We start from the raw sequence: 14,384 nt of genomic DNA on the forward strand, positions 1-14,384 counted from the left end.
ATCTAAATAGAGAGATATAAAAATGTAGTGCTGTCAGACAATTAATTGCGATTAATCGCATCCAAAATAAAAGTTTTTGTTTACATAATATATGTGTATATACTGTGTGTTTATGTACATGCATGTGTATATATTTAAGAAAAATATGGTATGTTCATATATTAAATATATTTATATATAATATGTGAATAGAAATATATTCATGTAAATACATGTAAATATTTTCAAAATATATACATGTGTGTGTATTTTTATAAACATAAATATTCACAGTACACGCATATATTATGTAAACAAAACTTTTATTCTGGATGCAATTAATCGTTTGACAGCACTAAAATTAAAAATTTAAAAACTACTACAATTAAAATTGCTAATATAAAAGCTAATTCCAAATGTTAATAAATATTATTATAGTATGTAAATAATACTAAAATAACACTGATCCTGTAAGAACTATAAATAACAGTTTAATAATCTCAATTCTCTTTTGTCTTATGAAGTTCGAGACTCATTGCACCTCAGAGAAGACATTCGGGGTCAGCTTAAAGACGCCTCCTCGGTCACCTCCAAAGCCTACAGCACCTTTCGCCGGGAAGTGGACCCCGAGATGGAGCCGATGGGATCGGGAGTGGACGGGATGGAAGAGGTGGTGGAGGAGACTCAGATGAGCCAGGCCATCACCATCATGAAACCCATCCTACGCTTCCTTCAGCTGCTCTGTGAGAATCATAACAGGGAATTGCAGGTGATGCAAATCATTTTTATTGGTCCGGTTTTGTTTAGCTGTAGTTTGTTTTGGCTATGAATCGTTTTAACGTATTACTTGTGTTAACCACCGCAATGTGAATCGGTACATGGTGTGCTTAGAAGTCAAATCCAGTGACGCTGCCTTCACCATGTCAACAAATCAGAGAGCTTTAAATAAGTGTTTTTCCATTGTGAGAGGAAAAAGCACCTTGATGTTTGAAAAGTAAACCTTTTTTGCTGTGCAGATCAAAATCTCAAGGGACCCCCGACCTAGTATGGACGAGTCTGTCTGAATAGAGAGACCAATTACTGCCACTCAAGACTTGACTTATGTTGTTAGTCCAAATCTTTCTGTTCTCTTGTATACAGAACTTTCTGAGAGATCAGAACAACAAAACCAATTATAACCTGGTGTGTGAGACGCTGCAGTTTCTTGACTGTATCTGTGGCAGTACGACAGGAGGACTGGGGCTGCTGGGGCTCTACATTAATGAGAGGAATGTGGACCTGGTCAAACAGACACTAGAGACCATCACAGAGTACTGCCAGGGTCCTTGCCATGAAAACCAGGTATTGAAACGGCATCCTTTTTGGAAAATGGGGACAAATCTTATTGCACATGGAAAACTGGATCCAAGGGTAACACTTTACAGTAACAGTACATGAATAATCATGTACCAATACCTGAATTAAGTATGAGGTAATGATAAGTTAAGGCATGTACTAATCAAGGACCTTAACTGTGGCATGAGTCATATGAATTCATGTGTGAAAACTTACCCCAAAGTGTTTATTAATACATTAACTTGCAAACATAAAGCCAAGGTGGTCATTATTCTCACATAAATTCATATTATGTCATAGTTAATGTTAGTTTTTGAATAGTATATGCTTTAACTCGTCATCATACTTATTATTAATGATTATGTAATAATAAGTCATTTTAATCTAATAGTTTAATGCCATACAGTGCTGTTATTTTGTCTGAGATTTTTGAAAATTGTAGAAATAAAAGTGAAATAAAATATAAATATTTGATGGAAAAACTTAAAAAGAAATTTAAATTTAAAAGAAAAAAGTTGCCCTGGCAACTAACCAGAATAAAATAAGTTTAAACTGTAGTACTAAACTCGCTGACACTAAAACAAATATAAATATGAATTAAAAATAAAAATAAATATTTTTTTAAAATAATAATAAAAATGACAAAAGCAGATAAATAACTGCTAAAACTTAAAATGAAAACTTAATATAAAAATAAAAGCTGTTCAATATATTTAAAAAGTACTATAATGATCAGGCCATGGTAACCAGGTATTGAAACATCAAACATTCATATGGACAAAAAGTTTTAGATTTGGTATCATATCTGAACTTATTTCTAGCTTTATTTATGGTTATGCAACAAGAAGTCTTTTCTATATATCTTAAGACTTTGTTTGGAATCATAGATTGTGTATTTCATCCTCCGCAGTCATGCATAGCCAGACATGAGTCAAACGGCATTGACATCATCATCGCTCTCATTGTGAATCCAATTGATCCCCTGGGGAAGAACCGACTTGACCTTGTGCTGGAGCTGAAGGTACTTGTTTGTTGCAGTCACTCACGTAGTTTGGATAATAAAGCAATTGATGTATAATGCAATTTTACAGATAACAGAATGTTCTGAAGCATTGCAAATTTTTGATTTGGCATGTAAAAGCATCTGCGCATTTATCTCCAGGAGGAAAATATGTGAATATTCTTTACTTCACAGTGAATTCATTAAAAATGCTCTTTTCTTTACCATGAAAAATCAGAACAATGCATCTAAACTACTTCTGGCCATCATGGAAAGTCGTCATGACAGTGAGAATGCAGAGAAGATCCTGTACAAGATGAGACCAAATGAACTGGTGATCTAATCAGTATTAAACAATAGTACTGCTGTTATGTATATAGTTAATGAATATAGTTTAGATCATCTCTTAGCCAAAACATGCCTGTTCTTTGCCATAATTAAAGTAAAGTGATGATCTGGTGTCACATCTATAGGTTGATGTGATCAAGGAGGCTTACGTTCAAGGAGAAGAGAGTGAGATTGATCAAGAGACATCAGATCAGATCAGACCTAAAGATGTTGGCCACAACATCTACATCCTGGCCCATCAGGTAAGTTTTAAACGCTCACTGCAAAACACTGTGGGCAGTTGCATGATTGTCCACTGTAAATAAAATGTCATATGTTTGGAATAATACGAATAAATTCATATATAATGTTTATATATATGTTTATTATTTGATTTTTTTTAATCTCCTGTTTAAAAATCAGAAAATAGATGCGCTGTAGTTTAAATGGTTTTCTGTCTTGCATTTTATCTCTCAAAATGATAGATGTCATTAAAAATGTGGAGATTAGGAGAAATAAGTTGATGCAACCTCTTATTTGCACAAGGTAAACATAAAGCTGCTCGGTTGATATTTTTACGTATGTAATTGTAGGCCTACATAATACATATTTAAAAATTTGTATTACATATCTGTCGCTGCCATAATAATGACCCATTTCAAATGTTTACGTGCTTTTCTTCTCTTTATTCTTTTTGTTCTTCGCTGTAGTGGAGCAGTTATGAAATACTGTTCTTGTAGCGTTCCAGTAATAAATATGCATACAAATTACAGTGTAGTGCTACAGTTACCGTACGGTGTTTGGCAGTGGTCATTTTGAATCAATTTCTTCTTGTAAACTCAGAGATGTGGATTTCAATTACCACACAAAAAAACAGTAGGTAATTCGGCCGGGGATTTTTGCACAGTTGGTGAGATAAAAACATAGACAATCTGGATTCAGAGGGCAATAAAATTACTGATAAACTCCTGTAAATGCTGAGAATAGCTTATGTCCCCTTGAGAAACAGTTACCATCCGAATCCAGCTATAGCAGAATATGTTACTTCGTGAAAAGTGTCGTTGTTATTAAAGTACCTTTAGCAATAACAACGATATATGTGACCCTGGACCACAAAACCAGTCTTAAGTGTCAATTTTTCGAAATTGAGATTTATACATCACCTGAAACCTGAATAAATAAGCCTTCCATTGATGTATGGTTTGTTAGGATAGGACAATATTTGGCTGAGATACAACTATTTGAATATCTGGAATCTGAGGGTGCAAAAAAATCTAAATATTGAGAAAATCGCCTTTTAAATTTGTCCAAATTAATTCTTAGGAATGCATATTACTAATCAAAAATGAAGTTTTGATATATTTACAAAATATCTTCATGGAACATGATCTTTACTTAATATCCTAATGATTTTTGGCATAAAAGAAAAATCGATAATTTTGACCCATACAATGTATTTTTGGCTGTTGCTACAAATATAACCCAGCGACTGGTTTTGTGGTCCAGGGTCACATATGCTATGATTTGATATTCCAAAATGCAGTGTAAACTAAATCAAATATCTAGTATAATATGAGATTAAATCTATAAAGCTGAAAAAAATAATAGATTAGAAAAACTAATCATTGTTAATCACATGAATGTTTCCGATTCCTTTTAAGGAAACAGAACAAAATAATGTATGAATGTATGTTTGAAATGTATGCAGGTTTTACACTCATATGTTACATTGTGAGGCTTTGCTTTCCTTCAACTGTGTCTATTGTTTTTGTTTAAAAAGGCCTTTAATAATCATAATAATAATAATAATAATGACAATCCAGTGTAATATAATATTAATAATAATAATAAGTATAATATCAATTCAATTTAATTTTTTACAAATTCCAAAATTCTTAAGGACTCTTGTGAGGAAATCCTCAAGCCAGTTGTGCATTTCTCAGTTTCAGCCTTCACTTTCACTTCCACACGCTTTCTTGACAGGCTCAGCCATCTGCTAGACAGTTTATTTCTGTCTAACTGGCTGCTTTCATAATGACATAACTTCAGGTGTTCGTCTATCTGTGTTTTTCCAAACACACTCACACAGAAGACTGAAAGAAAGTGCAAGTGTGCATACAGTAGTTCTCTCTCTGTTAGCTTTCCTGGAATAATGTATTTCATGGCAAACTCTTACCATAGTTTTCGGTGAGATTTTTGTTCAAAATTCAAGACTTTTACTCAGACCCTCTGGCTATTTTATGGTTTTAGAAACTTTGGCCTATGGCTGTATGATCTGGTTGGGGAGGTTTTGCATCATTTGGAACATCTGCAATGTTTGTGAGAATGTTTGTCAGTCTCATTTTGTTGTGTAGTTTCTCACTTGTAGAAAACAAGTAGGGCCTGAAGACATAAGAGTCATACAGAGAGAGAAGGAGAGGGAGTCCAAAGAATAAGTCCTTATTGTCTTGCTAACAGTGAGAAAGAAATAAACAGAAATGAATTTAAGAAATGCTTAAACATGATCGAACAGTTATTATTAATTATTGTCATTTATTTTTAATTAATAGTGTTTGCTTAAGGGAATGTCACTGTTGCAATTGTTCCTACTTAGAATTTGCTGAATTCCAGTAAGCAACCTCCCAGAATACTCTAGAAACTTCATGGCAACATGATGATAACCTCCCCTGTAATACCAAAACCAGTCATATTTTGAGTTTTTGCGAGAAAGCTCCGTAAACAATCTTTGATTGTCCTTTACAAATGTGTGTGTTTACTTTGGCTCTCAGAAAGTTAAACTGAATGATGATACTGTAAGCGGTTTTCACATAGAACATTCCCATATCCTTATTCTCCTTTGTGGTTTTAATTTCTTATTATTTGCTCAGCACTGTTGACATGGTTGCTTTAGACTGTGTTAGCTCCAGTGCTAAAAAAAACAGCTGCCAAATACAAGATCCTCCTGTGTTTACTTGGTACATGACAAAGTAAATGACATTATTTGGTGTCAGTTTAGCTCTCGATTGCGTGCCTTGCTCTCTTCCAGCTCTTATAAACAGATTCCTGATGTTAGCTGTGATCTGAAATGAAAAGGACACTGTGAACATTTTTGGCCCAAACGTGGCTTAGACGTCAATAAGGAGACAAAGTGATTTCACCTTCTTGGTGTGTCAAGTGGCGCACATCTTTTGTGCTCCTTCAGCCTGTGAGAAAACGTGTAAATCCCTCGCTCCCGTTTACTGCATTAAGGCCATTATGTGATAAAGGGACACTGAGGCTGTGGAATGATTTGCCTCAAGGACGCGTCCTTTTTGGAGGTTAAAGTGTGTCTGCCTTCCTCTCAGACTTGTTGCTTAATAGAAAGGTAACTAGTTTGATTCAATAGACTAAGCAGCCTTCTGTATGTATAAACTGCGAGATGGCTCTTTACTTAAATGAATTGCTTGGATCTTGCAGAGCATCATTGATCGTTCGTTGCCCTTTGATCCGTCATCTGTTGGAAATGATTTTCAGAGCGCTGTTTTTGATTAGGTTGTCTCTGGATGCTGTTGTCTCACTAATGCATCTTGGCCACATCGCTGTGGGTATTCAGTCACTGAGATAAACATCAGAGTTCCTCTGCGTGGGCAGCTCTTAAAATGTTTTGATTTTGAAGTAAGCAGATTGATCAGTCCTGACCCCTTATGAATTGACTCATCCAGGGGTTGCATTGGCATTATGAAACCGCAAAATTGCTAATGTGATTTGAGTTAGCCAAGTCACCAATGTGTCACTAATAGATTAATGGGTGTTCCTGCAACTACGAACACTTTAAAGTCTCAGAGGTTGACTTTTAGCTATATTTATTCATTTATAACTTTATCGTTTAAGTATGTGAAGCTAACGTTAACTTTTTTTTTAATGCCTCCCTCCTTTTATTTTTGCTACTTTTCAAATGTATAGATGTTTATTTTAGTGTTGTACCATGGTTCCAGAGTCATATTTTAAGTATTGAACTATAAAATCCATTATAAAGTTTAGTTATTGCATGTTAGAAGCTATGATGATCTTAACAAAATAAGATAAACACAAACCATTTCTATATTTATTTTGTTCAAATAATTAAGATCTATTTTTAGGACTTATACAGTATCTGTAATTTATATCTATAAATGTTTACACAAATTATGAATGTCAGACAATCCACAACAAGCAATTCTGCATTTTATTAGATAATAAAATTTTATCAAAATTTAGTATACTTGTTTACCAAGTAGACAACAGTGTCAGTAAAGAGCATGCTTGAGATGAAGCATGATATATAAAGAAAAAGAAGAAAAAAAAGATTTTTACATAGTGCATCATTTCCAGTTATGTTGTAAATTTTTTTTATCATGCATTTTTAGTCAGACATTTCTAAAAATGTTTCTTATTTTTTTTTTAAATTCAGTTTTAGTTAAGATTTTTTGAATCTCTCTAAATTAATTTTTTTTAAATAATTTATCTCATTTAATGCAAGCGTGGAGCAAATGGTCATGTTTTGAGCAAAAATTACAGAATTGTCCTGTAATGCGTACATGTCCGCTGATGAACATCATTATTAGACAAATCAACTAGTGAGAGTCCACAGGGCCAAAAGTGCCTGTAGTTGAAGAAATGCCCTGATATTGAGCTGCTGTTTCTGAATCTGTTATGTTGACTGAAGTGTTTTTGATGATCAGTTGGCACGCCACAGAAAAAACCTCCAGCAGAGTTTGAAACCTGGCCCAGATCCTACCATCGAAGGAGAAGCAGCGCTCCTATACTACGCCAACCACACCGCTCAGATAGAGGTATGACAGTTTAAGAACTTGTGAAGATAACGTTGTTTCCCTTCATTCATTTAATTTGCACCTTTGTTGGCTTTTCTGTAGCTTTAATATGACAAATTTGAAGTCTCATTTACTTATTGCTGCCTTTATCAGTCAATATAAGTCAAAATGTATCAGTTAAACATGATTGATTGCTAATCTTCCCATTTTTTTAAATTTCAGATTGTCCGCCATGACCGCACAATGGAGCAGATTGTGTTTCCTGTACCGAACATCTGTGAGTATTTAACAGAAGAATCAAAAGTGCGAGTGTTCACTACAACAGAGCGAGACGACCAGGGCAGCAAGGTCAACGACTTCTTCCAGCAGTTTGATGACCTCTACAATGAGATGAGGTGGCAGAAGAAAATAAGAAGTGGGTTGTTTTGCTTTGTGCAAGTAACAATTTGTCACCAGTGCGAGCCTGTGTCAGAGTCATTATGCTGATGTATTGGTGTGTGTTTGCAGATAATGCACCACTTTTCTGGGTGTCAAAACATATATCTCTATGGGGTAGTATCTCCTTTAACTTGGCTGTGCTAATCAACTTGGCTGTCGCTCTTTTCTACCCATTTGGAGATGATGGAGATGAAGGTATGGCTTTTATATATATATATATATATATATATATATATATATATATATATATATAAATATAAATATAAATATAAATATAAATATAAATATTTCATAATTATGGCTATTGTTTCCACACTGTGGAAAATGTGGACAGAATACGGAATTTCAAAAACATTTGCCAAATTTGGATTAATAAATCAAAAGTAGGGCTATGCACATAGTCAAATTTTGATATTGACTGTGAATATTAAACTGCAAAAAGACTGCTATTTAAATTTGAGGTAACTCAAAAATTTGGAGGAACTCAAAGCTCTTCATTACAAACCACCAAAGTTTGGTTTAACTTGAACAAATTATGACAGAAGTATATATTGTACAGTAAAATGTACTTAAGGTAATGATAATACATTTTTAAATATTATATTTATAGGAATGTTTTTTAATCCATGTTTAAATGTAAACTTCAAAACCTGTTGTGCCACATTGTGTGTACCAAAAAAATGAAAGAAATTGTTCAAATTTCATTTGATTTACATTTTAAAAGTTTAATTAAATGGTTTAAGTTTATTCTTTTATTTGATTACCACATTTTTTATAATAAATTTGTATTAAATCAGAACAGAATCCAGAAAAATTAAAACAGACAACAAGAATTTTCATAAAAATTGTTAACATTTTATGTATTAATTTGATAAGATATCCTTTTTTTTATTAATAAAATTTAAACAATTAAAACTGAATTCAGAATAATTTAAACTGAATAAAGGGGTGAATAAAGCTGAATTCATAGGGCCCTACATAATGACATTATTTAAAGGGGTGGTTCACCCCAAAATTTTCATGCAGTTCTTTGTCTTTCAGGTGTTTTGCCACCATTCTTGTCCATCTTGCTTTGGGTGGCAGTGGTCGTGAGCACCTTCACGTTGTTTGTTCTTCCCCCGCGTGGAGGTATCCTGGTGTTCCTGGTCACCGTCATCTTCCGTTCTATTTACACGCTGGGCTTAGGACCCACACTGCTGCTTCTGGGGGCCGCCAACGTAAGGCAAATTCATTATCAACCATTCACGCTTCATTTAGCTCGTCAACGCTCTGCGTCTGTGAATTGATTAAATGTCTCAGTGTATTTTGAATGTATAAACCAACTGAAATCCTATTAGAGAAGACCAGCCACTAACACCTCATGTTCGTTGATTAATCGCTAATTCCGATTAATTACGAGAAGCCGCTCGATATCTGGTTAAATATGAAAGATGGCAGAAGAGGAACTAGTGTTGCCATTTTGCATCAATGTCAGTTACGATGACAGAAGCGGCTGATGTGCTTGATGTGCGTTCAGATAAAAAATTAGAGCGATTTCATGCCTCTCTCCCAGCCAACTGGAGCTTCAGTCTTCAAACTGCTGACACGTCCCTCTGTTGTGTCAGTCTGTTTGCGTCTGCTCAAGCTGGCGTCTCCTCAGCCATTATGGCACCACATGAAGAACCAACAGAGACATGTGCTGAAACAGATTCTAGGAGTCTGGGATCTGTTATACTACACGCCACTCACCACGTCTTCTAGTGATCACCACAAACTGTTTATCCTCACTGCAAGTGAACTCGTATATATTTCCTTTAGCTTGCTCATGGTATTGAGGATGAGGGCATGTCACACAATGTTGGTCATGTTGGTGTCTGCCTAATCTGGCTAGTTTCTACCAAGACGTGCTTACTTTGATGTCAGCCAAAAAGGATATGGAAAAGTTTTCTTTCATTTAGAAGTTATTTATTTATAGCCTTATTTATTTTCCCAACTATTCATGCTTTATATGATTAGGTGCAGCTATCATTGTTTGGTTTTTTTATTCCTATATATGACGTGCGGCTGGACCACAAAACCAGTCATAAGTTGCACGGGTATATTTGTAGCAATAACCAACAATATATTGTATGGGTAAAAAATGATCGATTTTCTCTTATGCCAAAAATCATTAGGATATTAAGTAAAGGATATCATGCTCCATGAAGGTATTTTGTAAATTTCCTACTGTAAATATATCAAAACTTAATTTTTGATTAGTAATATGCATTGCTAAGAACTTCATTTGGACAACTTTAAAGGTGAATTTCTCAATATTTGATTTTTTCGCACCCTCAGATTCAAAATATCCAAATAGTTGTATCTCGGCCTTATTTATTCAGGTTTCAGATGATGTATAAATCTCAATTTCAAAAATTGACCCTTGTGACTGGTTTTGTGGTCCTGGGTCACAAATGACTGAAAAGTATTGAAGGCTTTTTCTTTTTTTTTCTCGCAAATCAAACATTTTCTGTAACTTATTGGAAACAAAGAAAACAGAATTGTGAGATGTAAACTCATAATTCAGAGAAAAAAGTCAGAAATGCAAGATATAATGTCTGAATTGTAAAATGTAAACAAGCAGTTGCAAGAAAGAGAGTCTGAATTGTAAGATTAAAAAGTTATTACTTAAAGGGCTTCCATGCAAGAGTGTTTTAATTGAAGGCTGTTGAACATTTTAATGTGACTGTAAGGATGCTAATGCTATAGCATTTATCTTCTAATGTCTTTTCACAGCTGCTGAATAAAATCGTGTTCCTGGTTAGTTTTGTGGGGAACCAGGGCACGTTCACACGAGGGTACAAAGCAGTTATCATGGATGTCTTCTTCCTTCTGCATGTCAGTTACGTCATCGTTTGCATGCTGGGTCTGTTCGTACACGAGTTCTTCTACAGTATCCTGGTATGACTTCGCACCTTTTCCAGTATAATGTTTAGTAATAAATGAAAGTAATGATTCCATTCAGAGGCTAAATGTGTAGTCCAGGGATGCTTGTGTATTTTTAAAGGCTGTCAAAGTTATATTGTTAGCTTAGGATATGAATTAAAAAGTTAACACAATAATTATACATTTATTGAATTTTATTTTACTAATACTTACTGTTTCATTCCAGCTTCTAAAAACTGGACAAAAATCATGGTTAATTAAAACTAGTTTATTTTATTGACTGTATTTAGTTTTTAACAGTAAAATAAAAAACTCTTATTACTGTAAAAGTGTATGCACTACTGTTAAAAAGTTTTTTTTTTTAATGCTATGAGTAGTCTCTTATGTTCACCAAGGCTGCATCTATTTAATACAGAAAAAGAGCTGTACTATTGTAAAACATTTCAAATAACTGTTCTATTTTAATATATTTTAAACTGTATTGGGGAAAGTTACTATTAAAAGTAATGCATTACAATATCGCGTTACTCCCTAAAAAAGTAACTAATGTTACTTAGTTACTTTTTATGGAAAGTAATGTTACACGTTAATTTTGCGTTACTTTTTAAATATGAGCAGGGCTTGATTTGTTTTTAATATAAGAAGTTCTACTTATAGCAAATGTAAAAGCCCTTTCGCACCAAAAATTGTAATGAATAAACCTCAGGCTGAAGGAAAAGTAAATTCATGTCTGTACAGTAGAACGCAGGAGAAGAAGGTTCAAGACTCTTCAGCAATAAAAAAAACAATGAAGCACAATTATTAGTTTATCTAAAGTCATTTTTGCTTATTAGTATGGTTGAACTGGATCATCAAATGTCAGCAGCAAAGACATTGGTTAATAAAATGGGATTAGATACATTTGTGTTGTTTAACATATTTAATTATTGCAAGGTTGCATCATATTCCGAGTTTACATTTCACTGTTTTAATTCATTTTGATGAATGCTAAATCTGAATTAATGCACATTCACATTTAGTCTAGAACTACAGTAACATCATGTTCACTCAGCGCACACAACGCCTCTGTACTTCTGATATCTCCCAACATGGGGACAGGAGAACTGTCAGTCAATAAATGGGAAAAAAGTAATGTAAAGCGTTACTTTCCTAGTTACTTGAAAAAAGTAATCTGATTGCGTAACTCGTGTTACTTGTAAATGCGTTACCGCCAACACCGATTTTTAAAATGTAATCTATTTTAAAATGTAATTTATTCCTGTGATGGCAGAGCTGAATGTTTAGCTTCCATTTCTCAAATCTTCAGTGTCACATAATTCTTCAGATATTTTCATTATATGCTGATTTGGTGCTCAAGAAAAAATTCTTATTATTATTAATGTTGAAAACAGTTGTTCTGCCTAATAATTTTTTGGAAAATGTTATACGTTTTTTCATTTCTTTGAGGAATGGAAAGTTCAAAAGAACAGTATTTATTTGAAATAAAAAAAATGTAGCAATGTAAAAGTCTTTACTGTCATTTTTGATAAATTTTATGCTAAATCATTTGTTTTTGGCTTAAGAACAGTGACAATTTAAATAAATTGTTTATAGTAATTTAATTTCATAATCAGCATGTCTTTTATAATATCCTCTTCTTTCTCTCTTCTATTCCCTGTAGTTGTTTGATCTTGTGCGAAGAGAGGAAACACTCCTAAACGTGATGAGAAGCGTGACGAAAAACGGCCGCTCCATCTTCCTCACAGCTGTTCTGGCTATCATCCTAGTCTACCTCTTCTCCATTGTGGGTTTCCTCTTCTTTAAAGATGACTTCCTCATGGAAGTCGACCGCCTCCCTGCTTTAAGTAAGCATGAAGTGAACATGGTGTCCCCGTCACGCTCTTTGCTGTGGTGGCCTCCTATCTTTCCAGCCGCACATTATGTAGAACTTATGGTTTTAGTCTTTCGTTTCATATTTCCCAAATGTTCTGCATGAATGAAGTCAATATCATGTGCTAATATGCAACCCTGCATATCATATGTGTAAACAACTTAGTATGAGTATCACTAAAATGACTCTTTTAGGGAGATTACCACATCTGTGATGTATTCAGTATGTGCATTATGAACGTGTGAGAGTGAATGTTTGTGTTTGTGTGTATGTGTTTATATGAACACACATGGCCATGTAGATGCGTTGAGGTGAGAGAGGACCTGCTAGCACATGGCACTTGTTGCATAACCCAGCAGTGGCCACACTCCCTTATGTAATCACTTCCTCTGTGCACTGCATCACTGTACAAGCACTGGGGACAGAAATGGCACACACATACACACGTGCACTGGAATACAACACAGTTTAATAAAACATTTCAGTTGTGGCAATACGAAACGTTTGACTTCTGAATGGTTAAGCACATGCTTTGAATGTAGATTTTGACATTTTTACCAAAAAAAAGTATATAACTCATGTATATTTGTTTGGTTTGTCTTTTAGAGAAGACGAATGTGAAGTCTGTGAGCTGCCGGAGTGAGACCTGTTCTAACTCCCCTTTTAGTTCTCACCACGGTAAGTCACCATTTTTCCAGTGGCCCTAAACAATTTCTGAACACTTAGGCCATACATAAAATGTATATGTCCTTGAAATAGACAAAAAATTTAATATAGCGAAACATATCACAAAAAGAATCTTGTAAAAGCTTTTTAATTAAATTTACAATAATAATTATTAAAATTCATTATTATTCATTATTATCCAAATTTGGACACCCAATGGTTTTCAACTTTCTGAGGAGAATTTTATTTTTATTTTATTTCATTTTATTTTTTACACAGTTGCCACTTGGTTTAATATATTTTTGCTTAATGTTTTGGTGATTTAGGTGTTACTTAAGTGATACTTTTTAGGGCCACAGTTTACCATATACACTATATTGCCAAAAGTATTGTGTCGCCCCCTTCTAATGAACAGGTTTGACTACTTTAGTAATTTCCATGATTTACCAAAACACCAATGACTTGTACATACACTATATGGACAAACGTATTGGGACACCCCCTTCTTTAGAACAGAAAAAGGCACTTCCAAAACTGTGGCAACAAAGAAGTAAACATAATTCATGTATTTAAAAATTGTATTTCCATCTCTGTTGCAACAGTTTTGGAAGTGTCTTAAATGACTGCACCCATATGTACAAGTCATTGGTGTTTGGTAAAGAGTTTTTGGCTCAAGATCTGCATTTAAAGTCACAGACGTGTTCAGCTTGGATTAGGACTTGGCTTTCTGCAGACCAGTCAAGTTCTTCCACACTGACTAAATCAATCATTTCTTTTTGAACCTTGCCTTATACACAAAGGCATTGTCATGTTAGAATAGAAAAGGGTCCTGTCCAAACTGTTGCTTTAAAATTAGAAGCACACAATTCCCTAGAATATCATTATATGATTAAACATTAAGATTTGTACTCATGGAAATTACTAAAGTAGTCAAACCTGTTCATTAGAAGGGGGTGACCCAATACTTTTGGCAATATAGTATAGATTCATAAACCAAACCATGAAATGGTTTGAGAAACATGAAGTCTGCAGTGTGATTTCCATACAGCTGTGCTTGTGTATCATTAGGCTGTAAAATCTTGTACTTTAATTGGTT

General features: G+C 34.1%; 1 protein-coding gene across 1 annotated transcript in view; it reads left to right on the top strand.

Moving 5' to 3' along the window:
• Window positions 1-14,384, top strand: part of itpr2 (inositol 1,4,5-trisphosphate receptor, type 2) — an 83,109-nt gene that overhangs the window by 52,081 nt on the left and 16,644 nt on the right. Inside the window, exons 41-52 of the mRNA XM_058750887.1 lie at window positions 504-748; window positions 1,120-1,320; window positions 2,225-2,335; window positions 2,553-2,648; window positions 2,788-2,904; window positions 7,321-7,431; window positions 7,633-7,825; window positions 7,918-8,043; window positions 8,890-9,065; window positions 10,603-10,767; window positions 12,413-12,596; window positions 13,229-13,300. Of these exons, the coding sequence (XP_058606870.1) occupies window positions 504-748; window positions 1,120-1,320; window positions 2,225-2,335; window positions 2,553-2,648; window positions 2,788-2,904; window positions 7,321-7,431; window positions 7,633-7,825; window positions 7,918-8,043; window positions 8,890-9,065; window positions 10,603-10,767; window positions 12,413-12,596; window positions 13,229-13,300 (1,797 nt within the window). The remainder of the gene's footprint in view (window positions 1-503; window positions 749-1,119; window positions 1,321-2,224; window positions 2,336-2,552; window positions 2,649-2,787; window positions 2,905-7,320; window positions 7,432-7,632; window positions 7,826-7,917; window positions 8,044-8,889; window positions 9,066-10,602; window positions 10,768-12,412; window positions 12,597-13,228; window positions 13,301-14,384) is intronic.

This window comes from Onychostoma macrolepis, chromosome 18, assembly GCF_012432095.1.
Source record: "Onychostoma macrolepis isolate SWU-2019 chromosome 18, ASM1243209v1, whole genome shotgun sequence".
Taxonomy (NCBI): domain Eukaryota; kingdom Metazoa; phylum Chordata; class Actinopteri; order Cypriniformes; family Cyprinidae; genus Onychostoma; species Onychostoma macrolepis.